Genomic DNA, 23750 nt, shown 5'->3' with positions numbered 1-23750 from the left:
CCATTTTGAGTTTTCAAAACATTTAACTATATCCCGACTCAGTGTAATTTCTAAATAATCCTTCGAGTGATTTTTGCTCACTCATTCATTCAGTGTCATCCTTTTATACATATGGGGAGCTGTTCTAGGCTTCAGGGTGAACAAGAAAACAAGGGCCCTTTCTTCATTTAGTCTTCAGAGAAATATAGACAAGTAAGTGATTGCATTAAAATGTAAATGCCAGAATTGAGGAAAACAGTTTCTTTAGAAGCATGGGATAAGACACCTGATCTAATAATGGTGTCGGGCAGGGCTTCCTATAGGAAGGTCCTTTAAACTGAGACTTGTAAGAGTTGTTGGTTAATTAATATACATGTATGCATATGTATATATCACATCACATTCTCCTTACTCAAGGATAAAAGGTGAATCAGAAAAGAAATTTGATATCCAAGTAAATGCCTTTCTATGAATAAATACCTTAAATACTTTTAGTAAAAACCATATTAATTCAATCAGTAGTCATAAGTAGGTTGCCATCTATGTTATATAAAATATTTGTAATTCAATATAAATTTAGATCTTTTTAAAAATGTGGTAATATACACCATGGAATACTATGCAGCCATAAAAAGGAATGGGATCATGTCCTTTTGCAGGGACATGGATGAAGCTGGAGGCCATTATCCTCAGCAAACTAACACAAGAACAGAAAACCAAATACCACATGTTCCCACTCTTTTTTTTTTTTTTTTTCTGAGATGGAGTCTCGCTCTTTCACCCAGGCTGGAGTGCAGTGGCGCAATCTCGGCTCACTGCAACCTCCGCCTTCCGGGTTCTCACCATTCTCCTGCCTCAGCCTCCCAAGTAGCTAGGACTACAGGCGCCTGCCACCACGCCCGGCTCATTTTTTTTTTATATTTTTAGTAGAGACAGGGTTTCACCGTGTTAGCCAGGGTGGTCTCCATCTCCTGACCTTGTGATCTGCCCGCCTTGGCCTCCCAAAGTGCTGGGATTACAGGCGTGAGCCACCGCACCTGGCCCACATGTTCTCACTCTTAAGTGGGAGCTGAACAATGAGAACACATGGACACAGGGAGGGGAGCAACACACACCGGGGCCTGTGAGGAGTGCTGGGGGAGGGAGAGCATCAGGATAAATAGCTAATGCATGCAGGGTTTATCACCTAGGTGATGGGTTGATAGGTGCAGCAAACCACCGTGGCATACGGTTTACCTATGTAACAAACCTGCACATTCTGCACGTGTATCCTGAAACTTAAATAAAATTAAATATAAAAAATAAAATAAATTCAGGTCTTTTAAATTTAAATATTAGCAAACAAATAAAGCTAAGTCCTGCTATCAGCATATTCCATATATAAATTACCAAGTAGTTAATATTCCTTTTCACATACATTTCTTTCTTAAAACACTAAAAATGAACAAACAAACAAAAATCCAATAATAGCAAAATCCCATGGAAAGGATGATTTTTCTGAGTGGTAGTCATCTACTGGGTAGGAGTCAGGAGTTTTGTGACTGTAGGACACTGACCTCAAGATCATCGGCAGCCTCAACAAGCCACTGTGGTCTGCGGCTCTTTGCAACACTCACTCAAACCACAGTAATCAAAAGGCACACATTATGCTGTGGCTTCTGACATAGGTACTATTTACCACTTCCTGAGTCAACCCAGTCCTTTAAGGACTCTGTTAACTTTCATGAACAAGATCAAAGGGACTGTCTTGCCTGGTCCAGTATCCAAGTTGTTTCTGGAGGTGTTGCAATGAAACAGTGAATTGAATAGTGTCCTCCCAAAAGTAATTTCCACCTACAACCTCAGAATATGACCTTATTTGGAAGTAGAGTTTTTGCAGATGTAATTAGTTCAGAATTTTGTATTGGTCCATTCTCGCCTTGCTACAAAGAAATACCTGTGATCGGGAAATTTATAAAGAAAAGAAGTTTAATTGGCACTTGGTTCTACAGGCTACACTGGAAGAATGGTGCTGGCATCTGCTTGGCTTTTGGGGAGGCCTCAGGAAACTTACAATCATGGCAGAAGGCGGAAGGGGAGCAAGCATGTCACATGGCCTGGGCAGAAACAAGAGAGAGCAATGGTGGGGAGGTGCTACACACTTTAAACAACCAGATCTTGTGAGAACTCACTATCAGGAGAACAGCACCAAGGGGGTGGTGCTAAACCACTAATGCCCACTTTGTGGGCATTCCATTCATGAGAAATCCACCCCCATGGTCCAATCACCTCCCACCAGGCCCTACCTCTTACATTGGGAATTTTTAGTACTTCAACATGAGATTTGGGCAAGGACACATATCCAAACTATATAAGATTTCATGATGAAATCATCCCAGAATTAGAGTGGACTGGTGTCCTTGTAAGAAGAGGATGGGACTCAGAAAAACCACATGAAGGCCAAGGTGAGCAGAGACTGGAGTGATGTTGCCATGAGCCAAGGAACACCTGGGGCCACCAGGAGCTGAAAGAGGCAATGAAACATAGTTTTCTAGAACCATCTGAGGGAGTGTGGCCCTGCTGACTCCTTGATATCAGACATCCAGCCTTAGAGCTGTGAGATAATGAATGTCCATTGTTTCAAGCCACCTAGTTTGTGGTACTTTGTTTTGGCAGCCCTAGGAAACTAATACAAGGGACTTGGACTCTTCTTTGTGGGCGTCTCTTCATTATTGCCCTGCTTTTATCCTGATTACTCTTGTTTTATATCTTGTGGCAAAATAATGTAAGTACCTCAAAGAGCCAGTCTTCTGCAAGTCCTGTTCAGCATATGGAATCTCTGTTCATTTTACTGCATTTAGTTACACAACTTTATCAAGGCGTAATTCAGCCTTGAAGAGGTCCGATCCTAGTCCTGGTCACCCTCAAAACAATTCATCATTCTGATAGTGTTCTTGATGGCTACTGAACACTTCTATCTTCCTGGTGTGTGATTGGAAAGTCTGAGATTCCAGTTGAGATCATGCCGTCAATCTCATTTGCCTCCAAATTCCAAGCAACAATCAGCAGAAGTAAATACTATTCATTATTTTCTTGAAAGTAAAAGAAATGCAACATTGAAATTACTGTACACAAATGCTTCCACCGAAACAGAAAGTGAGAACTTGGAGCCAGGATCTCAGGGCCACGTGGAAAGAATAGCAATCGGGAAATCAGAGGATGGAAGTTCAGCCCCTCCTCGTCCACTGCCCTCTGTGGGCAAGTCACTTAACCTTGAATGGGCTTTGGTTTTCTCATCTATGAAGGAGTAGGGTTCCATGATTTCTGAGGCCCAGAGATGACCACTGCCTGGGCAGTATCAGGCCATCACTTCACCTGCCTTGTGCCCTCCACCTGCCTGAGGGAACCTGCCCTGTCACTCTGTCCTTGGGGCTGGCCTTTGTACCCTGGTTCCCACCAGCTGTCTCCTGCCACTGAAACTAGCCCCTGCCTAACCCTCCACATTTCTTACATTTCCCCCAGGAGTCTCCCCACATTACCACCTATGAAACAACACAACAATCTTTTTCCTCTCCACAGAGCTTATTCTAATTCATACCAAGTGGATACCATACTGGATATATTTTCTTTTTTTTCTTTTCTTTTTTTTTTTTTTTTTTTTTTTTTTTTGAGACAGAATCTTGCTCTGTCGCCCAGGCTGGAGTGCAGTGGCACGATCTTGGCTCACTACAACCTCTGCCTCCCAGGTTCAAGTGATTCTCATGACTCAGCCTCCCAAGTAGCTGGGATTACAGGCACGTGCGCTGCCACGACCGACTAATTTTTGTTTAGTAGAGATGGGGTTTTGCCATGTTGGCCAGGCTGGTCTAGAACTCCCGGCCTTAAGTGATCTGCCCACCTCGGCCTCCCAAAATGCTGTAACTACAGGCATGAGCCAACACACCCAGCCTCATACTGGATAACCATCCTCTTTCATTTTCTTGATCACAACCTGATACAGGATTATACGAAGGACATAGTTCTGTAACAGTGAAGCATCACTTGATGACGGGGATACCTTCTCAGAAGTGTGTCCTTAGGTGATTTCATCCTTGTGCAAACATCATAGAATGTACTTCCCCAAACCTAAATGAAATAGCCTACCACTACACACCTAGGATATATGGCATAGCCAATTTACTCCTAGGATACCAACCTGTACTGCATGCTACTGTACTGAATACTGTAGGCATTTGTAACACAATAGTATTTGTGTATCTAAAAATAGATACACATCTTATATATACATCATCTTATGGGACCAGCATCATTGACTGAACGTCGTTACGCAGCGCATGACGTTATTTCTGAAGTGTGCACCAGTGGTTTAAGTTGATCTTTGAGCTAGCAGTGCAGTTACCCAGCTACACTCAGCTGTACATTGTATCATCCAGGGCCCCAGCAACAGCACTGCTTGTTAATTTATTGTGGCTGTTATGAGCTGAAAGGTAACTTGTGCAGGAAGGGTATCCAGCATAGGTGAGCGAATTGGATGTGCTTGTAGGAAATGGGCTGTTTTAAGTCTTTTGATGTCCACTGCCATTGGCCTGCCATTTGCCTGCTTCCCACAGATAAGTAATTCGTGGCAATGTTTATTACTGATAATAATGGCAGTTATTCATATAATAACAATAGTTATTGTTAATGGTAAGGAACAGTAAATATTTACAATGAATAGTAACTGTTGAGATGGGTGGCTGGGAGGAAATAAGTATAAAAGGTGAGAATGGGTATATAATAGTGGAGGAGATGAAGGGGAAAGTGATGCTGAAAGAATACTCCAGAGATGTCTGAGGAGTGTTTGAATCATCCCTGTACTGATCCACTGGGCAAATTGAAAAGTTACTACATCTGAGTATCAGGAAACTTTTTTTTTTTCATTTTTTCCTTTTGAAAAAGAAAAAGAACCAACTCTTGGGGTTAATCAATAAACCAAAATTATTTTCACTGCCTTTCTCAAATGATTGGTTAAGATTAAATCATTTGAGAAAGGCAACAAAAATAATGTTAGTTATTGCCTTGTCCCCCTGTTCCTTTTTCTTTACTCCTTCTATCCTTCCTAAGGACAATGTCACATGTGCAAGTGTAAATTAAATACATAAATATAAAACTTTGGGAAAGCTGATGATGGGGACATGTGGTCTTTATGAGTAAAGGAGGCACCCAGAAGTGTGTGTCATGAGGGGAAAGAGTTACACTGTTTTTCATCCCATTAATCTTATTTATTCTTTGCCAAATAGCCTTGCTGTTGCTTTTCAGCTTACTGAAGTACTTACTGATATATGCATTGAAAACTGGTGGCCGAGCATGGTGGCTCATGCCTGTCATCCCAACACTTTGGGTGGTTGAGGTAGGAGGATCACTTGAGCCCAAAAGTTTGAGACCAGCTTGGGCAACATTAGTGAGACCCCGTCTCTACAAAACAATGTTTTAAAACTTAGCCAGTCATGGTGGCATGCATCTGTATTCCCAGCTACTCAGGAGACTGAGGAGGGAGGACCACTTGAGCCCAGGATTTTGAGGCTGCAGTGAGCTATGATCATGCCACTGCACTCCAGCCTGGGTGATAGAGTCAGACCCTGTCTCAAAAAAAAAAAAAAAAAAAAACCGCAAACTGCTGACATTTTCCACCATAATTCTTTAATGAAAATGAAAGAATCTCTATTTTCCTCCCTTTCTCTAATGCTCTTTTGTCCATTGTTTACCATTTAATCATTTCTGCCTCATTTTTTTTACCTTTTCTATTATTTTTTTTCTTACACTTTTATCTTGTTGACTTTCCTTCTGAAAATTTCAAGTCATGAAGATATTAGTGGAAGAATTGCATTGCCTCTAGGAGGATAAAAAGAAGTACTAGTGTTGAAAATGATTTGAGGAATAAAGTGTCGATATTTAAGAAATAGTTACTGGTTGAACTTGGAGTTTCCAACAGCTATTCTTTTCAGTACTTTAGTGGTCCCAAACAGTTTGTCTTTGACCTTGTTCTTTCTTTTGTATTTTCCCTTCCTATGCATATTATCAAGTAGTAAAGATTTCAACCCATATTTGAATCTACTTTTCCAGTTACTATGATGATCATTACTACCAATTGAGATGCTTTGGAGATTATAACATGTGAAGAACATTAGGTACTCGCTCTCAAAAAGTTTATTTTATTTCATTTTATTTTATTTTAGAGACGCAGTCTCACTGTGTTGCCCAGGCAGAAGTGCAGTGGAGCGATCTCAGCTCTCTACAACCTCCGCCTCCCAGGTTCAGGCAATTCTTCCGTCTCAGCCTCTCTAGTAGCTGAGACTATAGTCACATACCACCATGCCTGGCTAATTTCGTATTATTAATAGAGATGGAGTTTCACCATATTGGTCAGGCTGATCTCGAACTCTTGGCCTCAGGTGATCCACCCACCTTGGCCTCCCAAAGCGCTGGGATTACAGGTGCAAGCCACCATGCCTGGCCCAAAAAGTTTATTTTCTAAAAGGTAAGGGAAGAGCTTTATATAATCTAAGAGATGACATAAAGTAGTGGGACTGGTTTTCTAACAATGGGGCTGGCTTATACAAATTAATAATAGTCATTATGGGAGGCTACACACAAAAATCTCACAGCAATGAATTTCATAAGCTCCCTTTTCTCAGTTGCAGGTACAGCTTGGCACACACTGATCAGAATATCCCATTAAGTGGCAAACTTTCAACTTGGGGGAATGAATTTTATTGTTGAAAGCATTCAAAGCCACTTTCCACAAGTTTGGGTGATCAAGCTGGGAAATGCTATATTGAGCAAAAACAAGATGTAACTATATAAAAAATGAGATTGAATTTTTTTTTTGCATGTTTCTAAGCTACCTCTGAAGATAATTGTAGCTGAAAGGAAACATCCCTCAAATGCCATGAGCTAAGAAGTATCATGAGAATAATCATAAACCCTCCCAAGTAAACGACTTTGAAGATACACACTCTCTCTAGTGGGTAAAATTCAACAGATTTATTTTATTTTAAATAGTCTGTATGTTAAAGTCTTACTTGCTATGAAGCACCAACAGCAAAATACTAAAAAAACATGTTTAAGCACATAGATTTACTTACTGAGGTGTGGCCATAAAGAAATAACACCAATTTTTCTGTATGACTTATGTATTGCTCATCCATATAAATGTGCAGGTACCTGGCAGAGAAAGTATATATTGATGGGTTGTGCCCCAGACTCAGAAAATATCTCTTCCATGGGAGCAGGGCTTTCTGTCAATTTCTTTTTCTTTTTCTTTTTTTTTTTTAGATGGAGTCTCACTCTGTCACCCGGGCTGGAGTGCAGTGGTGCAATCTCAGCTCACTGCAACCTGTCTCCCAAGTTCAAGCTATTCTCCTGCCTCAGCCTCCCAAGTAGCTGGGACTACAGGGGCACGCCACCATGCCCACCTAATTTTTGTAATTTTAGTAGAGATGGGGTTTCACCATGTTGGCCAGGCTGGTCTTGAACTCCTGACCTCAGGTGATCCAACCACCTCGGCCTCCCAGAGTGCTAGGATTATAGGCGTGAGCCACTGTGCCCAGCCCTTCTGTCTATTTCTGTCCTCAACTGTACCCCCGTGCCTATCATATATTCTACTTCTAGCCCATAGTAGGTACCAGTAACTATTTGTCACACGAATATAACTATGAACAGTTCCACCAGGAAAAGCTTAAAAGAATAATACTTGAGTTTACGTCATTGACTTTCTTATATCTTTCCTTAGAAGCTACAATCTTTAATATGCAAAATTGATCTTGGTCATGTAATCTTTTCTTCCCACAACACTGTACTTGGGAGCATTTCCCACTTACCTAAATGTAAGTATCCCAGGCGAGAGCCCTGTCTTGGCCAGCACACTTGGGCCTGAGCATCCACCAAATGGCTGAAAAACCATGGGCAAGTCATTCAACCTCCCCGGGCCTCTATCCACTAAGCTGTAAAATGAGGATGGTAACTTTGGAGGACAATACTGAGCGAATAATTCCTGAGCTCTTTCTTTGTGCCGGGCACTGTTCCAGGAGCTCTATGTGAAGAATCTTAATCATTGCAACAAGCCTAAGAGGCAGATAGTACTGTTCCATTTTCCAAATGGGGAAATTGAGGCACAGAGGTTAAGTAACTGGCTTGAGGGCGCATAGCTGGTAAGACGTAGAGCATGGAGTAGGCTCCAGTGTGACCCTAGAACTTTTGTTCTGGAATCTCTCCCTGAGCTACTCACATAAACAATTACTAGAAACCATTGGGTTAGGGCAGTTGGCAGTACCTTGTAAGAATGGACAGTATTATTACAGAGAAAACTGAGGCAGCGCACCAGTCCAGCAATTAGTCAGAGAAATAATAGTGAGGTGGTGGTTAGGGGAAGAAAATCAAGTGCAAAGGAACTAATGCTAGCACCGAATCGTGCTCTGTCCTTTGTAGACGACAGTTGTGCAGCCTTTTTCTCAGGTAGGTCCTCACTGAATCATATTGTAAGTGCTGTTTAGAAGACTTACTTTTCAGCCAGGCATGGTGGCTCATGCCTGTAATCCCAGCACTTTGGGAGGCCAAGGCTGGTGGACCACCTGAGAACAGGAGTTTGAGGCCAGCCTGGCCAACATGGTGAAACCCCATCTCACTAAAAATACAAAAATTAGCTGGGCATGGTGGCGGGCGCATGTAATCCCAGCTACTCAGGAGGCTGAGGCAGGAGAATCGCTTCAACCTGGGAGGCGGAGGTTGCAGTGAGCCAAGATTGCGCCACTACACTCCAGCCTGAGCAACAAGAGTGACACTCCATCTCAAAAAAAAGAAGACTTACTTTTTGTGGGAACTTGATATATAATTAGGAAGAAGAAGGGAGATCAATTAATATTTTTCAAGAGAAAGGATTTGTAACTTGGGACAGAAGAAAACATGCGGTTCCTTTCAACATGATGAAATTAAAACAATGCTTAAGATAATCTATGTGAAGGCAGTCATACCTGTTTTGCTGTTTGGCGGTTAGAATGTCATTGTTTACAACATCCGCTTCCTGAAATTAGTCAGTCATCCCCTGGTGTTTCTGTACTGCCTTTTAACCTTGTTCCCACAGTAGAAAACTCACTTGGGATGGAAATTTTCTTTCCCTACAAGCCTATGAAGGTGTTTTCCTATTTAAAAATACACATAAAATATGTAGCAACCACTTGCCATGCCATGGGTTACTGTGCCTTCATTAAAACGCAGCTGTTGAGTATCTTCTGACTGTGCAGATCCTGTGTGTAATGTAAGCTTACCAAGGTGAATTCAAGCTACACAGATTTAGTTCAAGCTGTTCCACTTCAATTCAATGCTCATGTGAATCTAGGATCTGCCATGATTTATGTCAGCCCGAAGAGTTCCTGGTCAGTTCATTTCCAAAGCATTTATTTGCCAGACACTGAGAATACAAAGACCTTATAAGACCTGGTGTCCAACAGATCAGAGCCTCTGATTCCTTCACAGCTTCAGCTTTAGAAGGCTAAAGGGGGTAGGACATCTGGGGACCTTTTCTGAGCAATCTGGAGCAGGGCTTCTGAAATGCTAAGGCTGCCCCAGTTGGTCATAAGCTTCAGAAACTTGAGTGGTCCCAAAGGGGAGTCTCCAGAAGTGATCACATTTGGCTGTCCAGTCTCTTGCGATTTGTTTGCTTTCTGTACTGGTTAATGAATGTGCTGGCCATAATGGGAAAGTCTAAATGCCTCAGCCACAAAAGAGAGGTTGGGTTAACCACAGAGGCTGATTACCCTGGCTGTTTATGAGTTCACCCTGAGAACCTTACCCTTTTAACTGGTGTGCATCAGGCACTCACCTATGCTTAGGCTTTTCCTTGAGTACAACTAAAAAGAAACAACCTTTACTGTCAGACATATAATTAAAACTTAACATACTTAGATGGCAACCCTAGTATTCACTTTGAGGCCATTAGGAAAAGGTCACAAACCATTTTGCTATACTTACAGACCTGTATTCAAGGTAACTCTTAGAACAAATGTAGCAGCCGCATTTTATAAAACTCCACTAATGATAAATTTACCCATTTAGATCTATCTTATTAATCCATTATCTTCCTACTGTAAGGACCTGAGAGCAAACAGAGAACTTTTTCCTTTGGTTCTAGAGCATAAATGAAGCTGGGCTAGAAGAATTTCCCAAAGACCAAATGCATTCGTTCATTCCAGCTGCTAGAACAGAATGTGATAGATTGAGTGAATTATAAAAAACAGAAGTTTATTTCTGACATTTCTAAGGCTGGGAAGTCCAAGATCAAGGCAGATTTGGTGGATGGAGAGGGCCCACTTCCTGGTTCATAGATGGTCATCTTCTCACTATGTCCTCACATGTTGGAAGGGGCGAGGGACCTCTCTGGGGCCTCTTTTATAAGGGCACTAATCCCACTCATGAGGGCTCTGCCCTTATGACCTAATCACCTCCCAAAGGCCCCACCTCCAAACACCATACATTGGGTGTTAGGATTTAACCTGTGAATGTTTTGATGGGGAGGAGGAACACACACATTCCATTTATGGTGCCAAGGTATAATATAATAAAAGGGAAATAAACACTGAGAGGGGACACAAATCTCTATGTGGCTTACAAGCTACAGGAAATCAATCATTACCTCGAAGTTCATTAAATGGGTAGTTCCTTGCCGACTCCTCACAACTTTGTGAAGGCAGAGGCCATCTTTAACCCACAATTCAAAGGGGCATCCTCACATATCCTTCCATCATTCAAAGCTCAAAGGGAGTCCAGAGTTGATGACCCTTCCCTCAGTCTTCTGAGTTCTGCTTCCTCTGGAAAGATCAGTCTCCTGCCCAGGTGTCTGTGGTCAGGATTGCTCACTTTAGTGGAGACCACACACACCCTACACATCACAGCACAATCATGTCATTAAAATAGCACAAGCCAGTATTTATTCAATGATGCACACATGGAAAACCAAGGGGTCTCTTAGTTCCAAAAGAATGCTAGAGGCGGAAGGGACCTAAACGCAAAGGTATGAAAAAACAGGGTAGGTTCAAGTATTGAAGGTATTTTGGTGTGGCTGGTGAACACGGTGCATTTGGCAGAATTGCAAAAGGAGACGTTGGACCTGCCCATCTGAAGAATTTGTGTACCAAACCAAAGTCATGATGGTCTGGCACTCCCCAAACATAAAACTATGTGCACCAATCCAACAGCTTTTTAATTTGGGATGTGAAATCTCAAATATCTCAGAGAATCAGAGCCGTGCTTCCAGACCATAAATCTATTTGTTAAAATGCATTTGTTACCCATAAATTGGCACACATTTCCTGATAGCAATGTGGGTGTGACATGTTTTCACTTTGGTGTTGATTCAATGACCTTATCAGTACTAGCAGGTTAGAAAATTGATTTCTCTCCATTGAAATGTTTATTCAGGAATCTTTCATCATGCTTTTCAAACTTGAAACAAACACAGTGCCTAAAAACTTTGCAATTTTTTTTAAACTAAAGAGAATACTAGTTATCAAATCGTATTTCTTTTTTAAATGTACTATTTCTTTTCCTTTAAATAAAAGCGCTAACTCTTGTTTTGTTTTGTTTTGTTTTGTTTTGTTTTGTTTTGTTTTTAGATAGAGTCTCACTCTGCCACCCAGGCTGGAATGCAGTGGTGCGATCTTGGCTCACTGCAACCTCCACCTCCTGGGTTCAAGCAATTCTCCTGCCTCAGCCTCCCAAGTAGCTGGGATTACAGGTGCCTGCCACTGTATCTGGCTAATTTTTGTATTTTTAGTAGAGACAGTGTTTCACCATGTTGGCCAGGCTGGTCTCAAACTCCTGACCTCAAGTGATCTGCCTGCCTTGGCTTTCTTAAGTGCTGGGATTACAGGTGTGAGCCCACACACCTGGGCTAATTCTATTTTTTATCACTCCTTTGCATCATCAAAATAGATAAAAGCATGAGTATTCCTTGCTAGATCTTCATCTGTTAATTTTACTTTCACAGCACAGCCACTCTCTTCCTGATGGGACCTGTGCAGTTCTGCTTCATCGGCAGGTCCCACTTCTAGTTTGAAACTTGAGCTCCAAGCTTCCCATGCATCTCCCTCTCCACAGCCTGCATCTTGGTGCACAATGGAGCTACTGCAGTTATGGTCTCACTGGCTTCTCCCTTCTCCTCTTGGTCTATCCAGTCTTTTCTCCCTTCAGCAGTGAAGTGATCCATTTGAAATATAAATAGGTTCATATTTTCCCCTGCAGCAAAGGATTCAATACTTTCCCATGAATTTCAAATATAATCCAGGCATTTTCCCAGAGTTTAGAGAGATGGGGGTTCTAGCTCCTTTGTACTCCTTAGATTTCATCTTGGCCACTGTCCTCTTTGTCAGCTTTCCAAACTGATCTTTTGACAGTTCCAAAGACACTGTCTTTTTGGATAGGCCCTTTCCCATCTCGGGGGTCTCTGCCTAGAACACTGCCCTCTCCTAAGGCCCTGTGTATTTACGGGTTCTGTGACCCACCACTCCAGCCTTACTCCCTTGCTTAGTCTGATCACCAAATTTTTATGTATATATTTGTTTTTGTTTTTTACTTTTTAATGATGTCTCTCTTCCTACTGCCCTGGAAGCTCTGCAAGGGCAGGAACTTACCTGTCTATTCACCATAAGATATCCACATGGTAGGCACTGTGTTAGTACTGAAGGGCTGCCATGGCAAAGTACCACCGGTTTGCTTTAAAAAACACAATTTATTCTCTCACAGTTTTGGAAGCTAGAAGTCAAAATCAAGGTGTTGGCAGCACCACACTCCTTCTGAAGACTAGAGGAGCCTCCTTCCTTGCTTCTTCCAACTCCTGGTGGTCCCAGGCATTTCTTGGCTTGTAGGTGCATCACTCCAGTCCTTCGTCTTCACATGGCATTCTCCTTGTGTCTCTGTGTCTTCCCATGGCTGTCTTCTTATAAGGATATCTGTTATACTGAATCAGGAGCCTACCTGACTTCAGTATGATCTCATGTTAACTGTATCTGCAACAACTCTATTTCCAAATAGGTCACATTCTGAAGTACTCAGAGGTTACGACTTTAATATATATTTTATTTTTATTTATTTGTTTTTGCAAGAGAGGGGCACAATTCAACCCATAAGCGTACCCAATAAATATGAGTTGAATGACTGACTAAGATGAGTGTTGAACTGATGTTTCTCATCAATACAGATAGGATTGACTATAGTATGATTTATATGGGAGACAAAGAGCTAAAGTCCAAGGCCAAGGTGAAATATATGTGTCCATATCTATAAATTTAACTGTGGTTTCGAATTAATAGAAATCCTGTTCTCGGCAACTAAACATAAACCAGAGTAGAGTCCAACACAATCTTCTAGGAATCCCTACCTTCGTGGTCACCATATCATCTGGAGAACGTGTCAAAAGAGGAGGAGTTTCTGCTTGCATTCCCTAGGACCAGGTAAGGGAGGACATATCCTGGCAGGAAAAGGAACGGACCTCCTATGACAAAATGTGGTGGGATCCCCAAAAATTTGCTGAACAGATTAGTATCTAACATTTTTAAATTCCCAAATTATTTGATGTATTAATATCATAGATTAATACATGTTTTCTCATCAGCCTTTTCTTATCTTTAAATTCTGCTTAAATTCTACTTGGTTTACAACGCTGGCATGTGAGTGAGGAGGTTAAGAGTATGGGTTCTGAACTCAGCTCCTCCACTTACTAGCTGTGTGAATTTGTGGCAACTTACTAAACTCCTCTGTGCCTCAGTTTCCTCATCTGTATAATAGAGATGATAACAATAGTACCTACCATAGGGCTGTTATGGAAACTGAATGAGTTGGTTTGTGTAAAGCACATAGACCATGCTGGCTGTGTGGTAAGGATTTAGTAAGTATTAGCAACTATTTTTATTATACGCCAACCGACTTGCTCATATCGACTAAATACATTTTAACATATAAAGGCTTTCACAATATTTATTATTATTATTAAAACAGAGCCTCTTAGCCTGTCATAAGTGGATCCCACTTTCAACCTTTTATTTTTTGAGACAGAGTCTCGCTCTGTTGCCCAGGCTGGAGTGCAGTGGCTCTCTGCAACCTCTGCCTTCCTGGTTCAAGTGATTCTCCTGCCCCAACCTCCCAAGTAGCTGGGACTACAGGTGCCCACCACCATGCCGGCTAATTTTGTTTCTTGTGTGTTTTTTTTTTTTTTTTTGCTAGAAACAGGTTTTCACCATGTTGCCCAGGCTGGTCTCGAACTCCTCACCTCAAGTGATCTACCTGCCTTGGCCTCCCAAAGTGCTGGGGTTACAGGTGTGAGATACCACGCCTGGCCACAACATTATTCTTAATCATACCCAAATATATGATACCATTTCCAGGTGAAACCAGAACTAATCCAAAGGAACAAGCAGTCCATGTGAGAGAATTCTTTTAACTCCTCTTTGCAGAAAAGTCAAACCTCTCTGTAGTAAGAACCATCTATTTCCATTGATCAAAGACACATTATTAAAAGTCCATAATTAACAAAATACTACTAATCCACAGCAATTTATAAGCATCCATTTCTGAAAATAAAATGTCAACAAGCAGAGAGACAAGATGTGCTTTGCCTGATCTAAGGAAAGATGACTAACATGGCTTAATTTGTTCTGATTTAAAAAAAAAAAAAAAGTTTCAAAACCAGCAGACCATGTCATAACAGGAATATTTTGTGTCCTGGAGAGATTTAGAGATGGGCTGATATCAAGACGTGACCTACTTTTCTCATGACAGGTCTGCCCCTGAATAATAGTTTGATTTATTGACAACAGGATGATCCAAAACTGAAACATTTTCTGCCTCTGCCATCAGAAAGATAACATCAATCCAAAGGACGAACCTGCAGGTCTAAAAGCTGTAGTATTTTTTCCCCAGATGCAGTGTACAAAATATAACATTCATTTTTAAGTGGATTTCTGTTAAAGTTGTTTATTACTCTGAAATCTTGTCAGTGTATTTGCAATGAGCTTAACTAAGCATTTGTTTTTAAAAAAAATTCAAAAAGTTTTTACTGTGATCTTTACTTGCTATTAAAAAGATAGTAAGTTTCTGGTCTTCTCCTTGGATAGTTTTTAATTTTCTTCATAAACATAAAATCAAACTATTAGAACATTTCTCAAAATTGTTAAGGCAAGAGCCATTTATTAAATTATTGGGAATGGAGGGTTTTGTTTTTTTTTTTAGTGATTGGTCTGTCTTAGATGCTTTCAGTTTTAGAATCATTGTTGTATTCATTCTCTACTATTAGGTAACAAATTACCTTACACTTAATAGCTTTAAACAACAAATATTATCTCACATATTTTTTGAGGGTCAGGATTCCAGTAAGGGCTTAGCCGAGTGGTTTTGGCTGAAGGTCTTTCAGAGTAGTGTAGTCAAGAGGCAAGCTGGGGCTGCAGTCATCCGAAGGCTGGACTGGGGTCGGAGGATCCACTTCTAAGATCACTAACGTTCCTCTTGGCAGGAGGTTTCACTCAGTTCTTCAGCAGCTTTGGGGAGCCTCAGTTACTTTGCCACATGGGCCTCTACAGGGCCACTCACAACAAAGCAGCTGGTGCTGCCCATGCAAATGATCCAAGACAAAGAAAACAAGATAGAAGCCATAGTGCCTTTTATCACCTAATCTCAGAAGTGTCTTTTGTCATGGCTTTTGTCATATTTTATTGGACACACAGACCAACCCAGGCACAATGTGGGAGAGAATGATACAACCTGTGAATGCCAAGAGGAAGGGATTATTGGAGGCCAGCTACCACAGTCATGGTGATAGATAAGATTTACCCATAATGTAAACGTGCAGGGGAGGCATACATAGTTCACAGCATTTATAATGAAATATATTCTCTTCTCAAAGAATAGAATGGCATAAGAACATTATTTTTTAATGTTATTATTGTCACATTATTCATTCTGTTGGTTTAATATCATTACCAGAGTTTGCTAACATTTCAACAATTGGCATAGCATTTGTGAAGGACCATTTAGACAATTACAAAGCATTAATCAAAATGTCTACTGAATCAATGAACATTAATTATTGACAGAACATTCCAGAGTATAGTTTATTTCAGAAGAGAAAAATTGCTTTGTTTCCTTATGACAGCAACCAAAAAAACTAAATTAAAATAAAATTGCCTGTCTATTTCTTTTACTCCAAGTTATTTCTCAAAACTTTTTGGGTATGTTTTAGGCATCTTGAGAGCTCTGTCATTTCTTTACTCACATTAAAAAAACAAATAGGGCTGGGCGCGGTGGCTCATACCTGTAATCCCAGCACTTTGGGAGGCCAAGATGGCAGGATCACCTGAGGTCAGGAGTTGGAGACCAGCCTGGCCAACATGGCAAAACCCCATCTCTACTATAAATACAAAAAAATTAGCCAGGCATGGTGGTGAGTGCCTGTAATCCCAACTATTTGGGAGGCTGAGGCAAGAGAATCATTTGAACCTGGGAAGTGGAGGTTGCAGTGAGCTGAGGTCATGCCACTGCACTCCAGCATGGGCAACAGAGTGAGACTCTGTCTCAAAAAAAAAAAAAAAAAAAGATAAATAGAATATAGTGTTGTAGAAGATAAAGATTTGTACAGATTGAACCTTGAGACGATATGCCTGGACTATACTATCTAAGATAACTTCTGTTTTCTATCTCCAAACTCATGTTGCCACAAACCAAAATGTTCAATTTCCTTTTCATTTCTATAAAGCCATGTTTTGACAATGTCTTCCACCAGTGATATTATAATGCACAGTCTATTTTATTTTGTATAAGATGCTAACCACTCTTCATATGTTAAGGCCATCTAAAAATGTAGGCCACAGCATTTTAGCTCTGGAAAGATCCTTGGCAATTTTTATGTTAAATGGGTTCCACATTTTGGAAGAGCTGAGAAGTGTTATACTCAATGTGCTGCCTCCTCATGTTCTGTTTTGTCTTCAAAAATCTGATTAAAATTGAGAACCTAGTAGTACCACAAAGCAGTATTAAATCATTGATAAATATTCACTCTATGTAATCTCCAGAAAATACCAACACCACTTGCTACCCAATGGTTCCAAAGAATTACAAGAAGAAATCAAAGACTGATGTTGGGCAGGCTATGTCCTTTTGAGATTCCCCTACCCCTAACACACACACACACACACACACACACACACACACACACACACGCACGGCAGTGGTCAATTGATTGTGCTTCTCTGTAACATTTTTTTAAAAAATAAAACAAAATTTTTTAAATGAGCAAGGTTAAAAGTAGGAGTCATGACAATTATAACACAAGCATACCTACACTCAGCCATCTTTACACTAAAGAGCTAATTTTGCTTAGAATCAGGGTGATATTACAAAGTTTAATTCTAAAGTAAATAATTTTTCTTTTCACTTGGCTTGCAAAATAACAATGCATTGTATAGAACTAATCTTAATCAAGGATTACCTCACACATAATGCCTTTCTCTGACATTAGTCCCAGTTACTTTACTCAAGAATTATGATACTTAGCCAAGATTGGACCTGCCATCAGTGACTGAACTAAATTTTATTTCCTAAGTTTGATTGGCAGTATTAATATTTTATATTTTTCAAGTTCATTGATTGACTAGAATGTGCATATTTGTGACAGGATAAGTTGTTCATAAAACCTGATTGGTTATCACTCCGTGCTTTGTGATCTTTCCAATATTTTAAATTAATATTTTGATTCCTACATATTACCACTGAATTTTTTCATTTACTTTAATCCAAGGATTATCTTTGCTTTATTTTATAAGAAAGTAGCCTCTCCTTTCCTTTTCCAAGTTTTTAGTAGTTTCTCAATTCTTTACCATTTCTCTACAAGGATTTCTGTAAATTAATCCTCTAGGATACAGTTTTTCTTAGAGTGCACCTATGTGAACATATCAGTGTTTATTTAAATAAATTGTCTTATTTCATTGGTTCCTTTTCTAATTATTGCTTTACTATATTCTTTAGTAAAGGCAGTCCCAATTCTAACCTTTGAAACTCTGGCCTCTTGGGGTCACCTACTCTAAATTTTGTTTTTATATTTAATAAAGAGATTGTTTTAGTTCTCTGCTGTGCATAACAAACTACCCCCAAAACTTAGTGGTTTAAAACAATCATTTTATTATTTCTTAAATTTCTGGGGATTAACTGGGGCTCTGCCAGATGATTCTTCTGCTGGTCTCACACAAGGTCTCTCATGCAGCTTCAGTCTGTGACAGAAGGGGCTAGAATGGCCACAGTAACTTCACTGTGGCCCCTTAATTGGAAGGTTGGGCTCAGCTGGGACACCAGGACAACTGAGCCTCTCTTCGTGCAATCTCTCAGCATGGTCTCTCCAGCAAGTTAGCTGTTATTTTACATAGCAACTCGGGAATTTTTTTGAAAAGCAAAAGTCCTGGCTTAGTCCCAGAGCCACCTCTGCCACATTCTCTTTTCCATTTCAGAGATGTTACACAGGGCATGCATACTGGAAGGCCATATTGGGGGCCATCTCTGGAGACTAGCTGCTACAGGAATCATGTTTTCCTTTTCTGCCACTAAGACCTCAATTCCTTTCTGCTCCTTTTTCAGTTCCCTGTGTCTCTGGTGGTTTGCCTAAACCTGCAAACATCACCTTCTTATCCATCAACATGAAGAATGTCCTACAATGGACTCCACCAGAGGGTCTTCAAGGAGTTAAAGTTACTTACACTGTGCAGTATTTCATGTAAGTTTCTTCTTTTCCTTTTGGCTAGCTTACAAACACAAGACTCAGACTCTTGTGAATTGTGTAAAGATAAACTCTCTGTGGTATTAAATGTGTTTGAAAAAGAGAAAAGTTTTAGATATTTCAGGTTAAGTTTTCTTGATGTTTTGTAAGATTAAATTAGAAAACAGTTTCTTCATGGAGACAGAGGCATTGGGGGGCTCAGGCAAGGCGAGCTTATTTAGACAGAGAAAAGAAGTTTCTAATAATAAAACATTATTAGGTGGCTGAGCAAACAAGGCAATCCATCATCTCTGAAATTTCTAAGCTGTTTGGAATTATAGGGCATCCTTAGACTCCTTGAAACCGCATGCACATTTGGTGTGATCAGCTGTTGCACTTAAAGATAGCAGTGAATAGACATTTCATCTGGCCCTCAAAACTCATTGCAAGCAGGAAAGAATGCAAGACAGATAGTCAGTGTCCATCTTCAGAGAAACAAAGGAAATGGCCACAACCCTGACCACAAACTAGGAACCATCCAAGCCAAATCTTGTGGAATCTGAAGAAAAACGGCTGCAGAAACTGAAGGCAAACCTACACCTTCCCAGCTCCAACCACAGGAAATGATTTCACAAAATAAGTGTCACAGTACGAAGAGGCCCACCTAACAATCTGAGAGCATGGAAATCTAAGGATTGCCACCACCAGAAATTAAGGAAATGTCCCCATGGAGCCCCAGCTGGGTGCCACAGAATATCAGAGATGGCGAAACTGAAATAGAAATCAGGCACACAGGACATGTCCATTGTGGAGGCCCTGTCACAGCCCAGGGAGAAGCTGGGAATGAGCCGGGGTCAGGAGGAAAGGGAGGTGGCACTGGCTGGGAGGCAGCCCAGGAAGTCTACAACATCAGCCTCCTGCAGCCCAAAACCTGAGGGCAGACAGGCTTCACAGGGAGCAAAGGGAATAATGGATTTGGTGAGAGGGTGTTTGATGGAAACAGAAGTTTAAAATTATGGAGAGCATTGGCCGGACGCAGTGGCTCTCACCTGTAATCTCAGCACTTTAGGAGGCCAAGACTTCTGGATCGCATGAGCTCACAAGTTCAAAACCAACCTGTGCAACATGACAAAACCTCGTCTCTACAAAAAATACAAAAATTAGCCGGTCATGATAGTGCATGCCTGTAGTCCCATCTACTTGGGAGGCTGAGGTGGGAGGATGGCTTGAGCTGGAAGGTGGAGGTTCCAATGAGCTGAGATCATGCCACTGCTCTCCAGCCTGGACAATAAAGCCGGGTCTTTTCTCAAACAAACAAACAAACAAAAATTATGGAGAGCAAAAGCTCATTATCTGAGCCCTATTCTTATATCCATTTGCCTGTTCAACAAACAGCTGGCCCCACTCAAAAAGTAATAGTCCCAAGGGAACTAGCATAGTGCCTATTCATAATTACTGGAAGGGGGAAAGAGGAAAACAGAATACAAGTTTCCAGAAAGCTTTGCTATGGAAGTAAGGAAGAATTAAAATAAATAACAGTCCATAATTTTGTTAGAGTGCATAAACAACAGGATCTGTAAAGGTAAAACTCAAAGAAGAGAAAACAGTGAAAGAAGAGTTTCTAAGACAACAGGGAGAACATGCTTTTTTTTAAGGAAGTGTGCAGAGCTTAGGAAAATGCTGGAATATAAAAATACTGTATCAAGATGAAAAACCTGTTAGAGCTAAGTGATAGTAATGGTTGAACAGGTAATAAAAACTGTTTGGAACTGTGTATCATAAATGTGTGGTGTGTCTAGAAAAAAATTGGTAAAAACAATAGCAAGACATATCCTGGTGAAGTTATTGGACTTTAAGATAATTAAATGATTCATGGCCATTTTAGCAAAAGCAGAACTCAAGTTGAGAGAAAGGGAGAATTTCAATCTGGCAACACTCAACAGAATATATCTTGTGAGGAAAAGACAAGTATAACCTAAGACTCTTACTAAGTTCAGTAGACTGGTGTTTGGAAGCAGGTGGGAACTCAGGAGATCACTTTTCTGAGATCTTCCTGGAGGATGAGGTGGAGCACTAACTAAAGATGACCTCCAGCTAACAGAGAGATAAAGACAAACCCAAAAGAAGAACTTAGTGATGACCAAAAGACTGGTAGCATGGATGGAATTCATCTCAGTGTAGAACTAAGACTAAATAGTGATGGAAATGTAATTATAGAAGTTTCTTAGAAATAATTTGAATTTAAACAATAATATAAGGTGGAAAAGGGGGGGGGGACTATAAGTGTACTGATTTTCATAGCCAGAAGCCATTAAATGTCATCTAAAATGACAATATTTTATTATTTTAATAATTAACCTCTCAATATTTTTCACAAACCATTTTCTTAATTTAAAAGCTCTTTTAGGAACAAATATGTCTTGTGGTGACAAACATTTGCACTTCTGTAGTTTCTTTAATCTCACTTCAATTTCTTTTTTCTATCAAAGTTCAAGGCACATTGAATTGACTACTTTTATTAAAACCATATGTATGGTATAATCTAATTTTTGTCCATCTATTCTGCTATCATATCGTCCTCCTGTTTATACAGAAGCACAATGAGATATCCAGACTCATACACACCAAATGTTCCAGGGTAATGGGTTTTAGGATGATTTGTTTCTCTTTTGATTATACTTTCTGAATTGTTTGATTGTTTGAATTGAAAAACATTTACCATATTTTCAAAAAAGAATAAAGTCAGTTTTGTCTTTGAAAAAAAAATTCAGATAACTAAAACCAGTGAAAGACTTCAGCAGCGACTCACAGTGACCTCATTTATCTAGAACCTCATTCTCATTTCCAAGGAGTTTCTCAGGAGCCAGTGTTAGAGGAAAGAAATCACTTTGCAGAGAAAAGGCTCGTGAGCATGTCCTTGCCTCCTTATCCATTAGGTGGAGCAAAGAGCTTGCTCTGTCCTTTATGTTTTATGTGATCCAGAAAGGGATTTTTAAAAAATAGACAAGAGTCATCACTGCTTTGTGTGAGCAGATCACTTAGATTGTGCAACTTTTAAAAATATGTTTTTAAAAAGAAGCTTGCGATGTTGGAGTTCTTACATGCCTGTGCATGTGAAAGAGGGACAGGAATATAGGGCAACGTATTTCACTGCCAGAGGGCTCCAAGCTCAGCTCTGGAGTCAGACAGTCCCCAGTTCATAGCCAGGCTACGAACCTAGCTGGGAAGGTTACAGATTATACTTTTATACTTTTGAGTGAAGTTTGTTTCCAAGGTGAAAATTTTCCAAAAGTTTAAATTCTATCCACCAAAACAATTAATGCAAAAAAATAGAATGTAGCACTAAAAACAGAAGTTTTGGCATCAGGGAAGAGTGGTTCAAATCCCAGGAATGCTGTTTACTAGTCATGTGAATTTGAGTGGATCCCTTAATCTCCCTGAGCCTCAGCTGTCTCATCTGTAAAATGGGATGAAAATAAGAGTACCTACCCCCTAGGGTTGTTATGATAATTAGTGAGATAAAGCTTGTAAATCAGAGACCACTGAGGGCCCCATATGGCTGTTTGCCATGCGTGAGTGTCATTACTGGAATATTTGCTGAGTGATTCTGGCCATCATTCATTTATTTTGTTGAAAATCTTGTAAAGAGCCTTTTCTCCTGCATCAGCATCTGTCATGGGAAGCTGCCTTGCCTTTGGCAGAGTGAGGAAGTTTGAGGAGGGAGGGGCCACATAGGCAATGGCAATAGTCTTCAAGCCACAATTCAGGACTCTTTGATGACTCATGAAATGAATGTTGAGGGATATTATTTTTAATGGAAAGGAATGGAATGGTGTGGAATGGACTGGAATGAAAAATAACTGAATGCGAGGCATGTGGTAAAGTTTAAATATTTTCTTGTACAATTTTTGTTTTAATATGTTACATAGTTTTATATTTTGTGAGCTGAATCACAATGTAAAATGTATTTTTCTTTTCCCTGTGGATCATGGTCAAAAAAAAAATTGAAAGCCCCTAAGTAACAGTGATCACTTGGATGGAGAAGTTGATCAGTAAGATCTGACTATATTTCTGATGTCTTTTGGTAGGTATGGTACTTAGGAAATGGGAAACATTTACTTTCAGAAATCTGTTGCCATATTCTGAAAAGAGAAAATATCCTTAAGCTTTGGCAATACATGGACATATCCTCTTTCTCAAGACGCACTCTTCCCTTGACCTTTATGATATTTTTTTCTCATCCCTCTTTAGTTGCTATTTCCAGGTCTTCTTTCTATCCAACCTTTAAATCTTGACGCTCCTGAAATTTTATCCTAGACTTTGTTTTGTTTCCATGGATCATTCATTCATGCTTGTGCCATCAATGAGCAGTTTGATGACATTGACTCCAAAATCCCTACCTCCCACACACATGTCTCTCCTGAGACCCATTGCCCACTGGGCATCTGCAGTGGGATATCTCTAACATACTCAGGCTCAAGGCATCGAAAGTGAACATCTTATCTTCCCCTCCTGCTCTGCCTCCCCATTCATTTCCCAAATCTGTTCTGTCTCAGTGCTCTTTATCGTAGTAAATATCACCACCATTCCACCCATCTGCCCCAGACAGAAAGAGACAGCATCCTTAACACCTTCATTTCCCTAATCTGTTACATGTTTTCTATCACCAAGTCCTATCTCCTAATATTTCTTGCTTTTGTCCTGTCCTTATTTATCCTACTGCCCCCGTCCTTGTCCAAGCGACCTACATCTTCCCCTGGACCACTGTAGTGTCCTCTCAGCTGTTCCCTAGGCTGCCACTTGTAACCCATCACCTTTCCCAAACTGCCTCCCCTGTCCCTTTCACTGGCTTATCACATGTTACCTGAACTCTACACTTCAGTCTCTCCCACCTGAAAAGGGCTGAAAATATTGCCACCTCCCTATTTGCTATGGGGGTTGTGTTTTTAATAAAGAAAATGAAAATCAGTATGACCAACCTAGTCAATATTATCATCATCACTATAATTATCAAAAATGCAGATTTCTG

General features: G+C 40.3%; 1 protein-coding gene across 4 annotated transcripts in view; it reads left to right on the top strand.

Moving 5' to 3' along the window:
• IL20RA (interleukin 20 receptor subunit alpha) overlaps positions 1-23750 on the top strand; it is a 44707-nt gene that overhangs the window by 9117 nt on the left and 11840 nt on the right. For all 4 annotated transcript variants that reach the window (XM_009452079.3, XM_518765.5, XM_063813501.1 and 1 more), the window contains exon 2: positions 18604-18739. In XM_009452079.3, coding sequence (XP_009450354.1) covers positions 18670-18739 — 70 coding nt within the window. In that variant the 5' untranslated portion in view covers positions 18604-18669. The remainder of the gene's footprint in view (positions 1-18603; positions 18740-23750) is intronic.

This window comes from Pan troglodytes, chromosome 5 (genome assembly GCF_028858775.2).
Source record: "Pan troglodytes isolate AG18354 chromosome 5, NHGRI_mPanTro3-v2.0_pri, whole genome shotgun sequence".
NCBI classification, from domain to species: Eukaryota; Metazoa; Chordata; class Mammalia; order Primates; family Hominidae; genus Pan; species Pan troglodytes.
The sequence above is the reverse complement of the archived record's forward strand: the minus strand, read 5'-3'. Positions and strand labels throughout refer to the sequence as shown.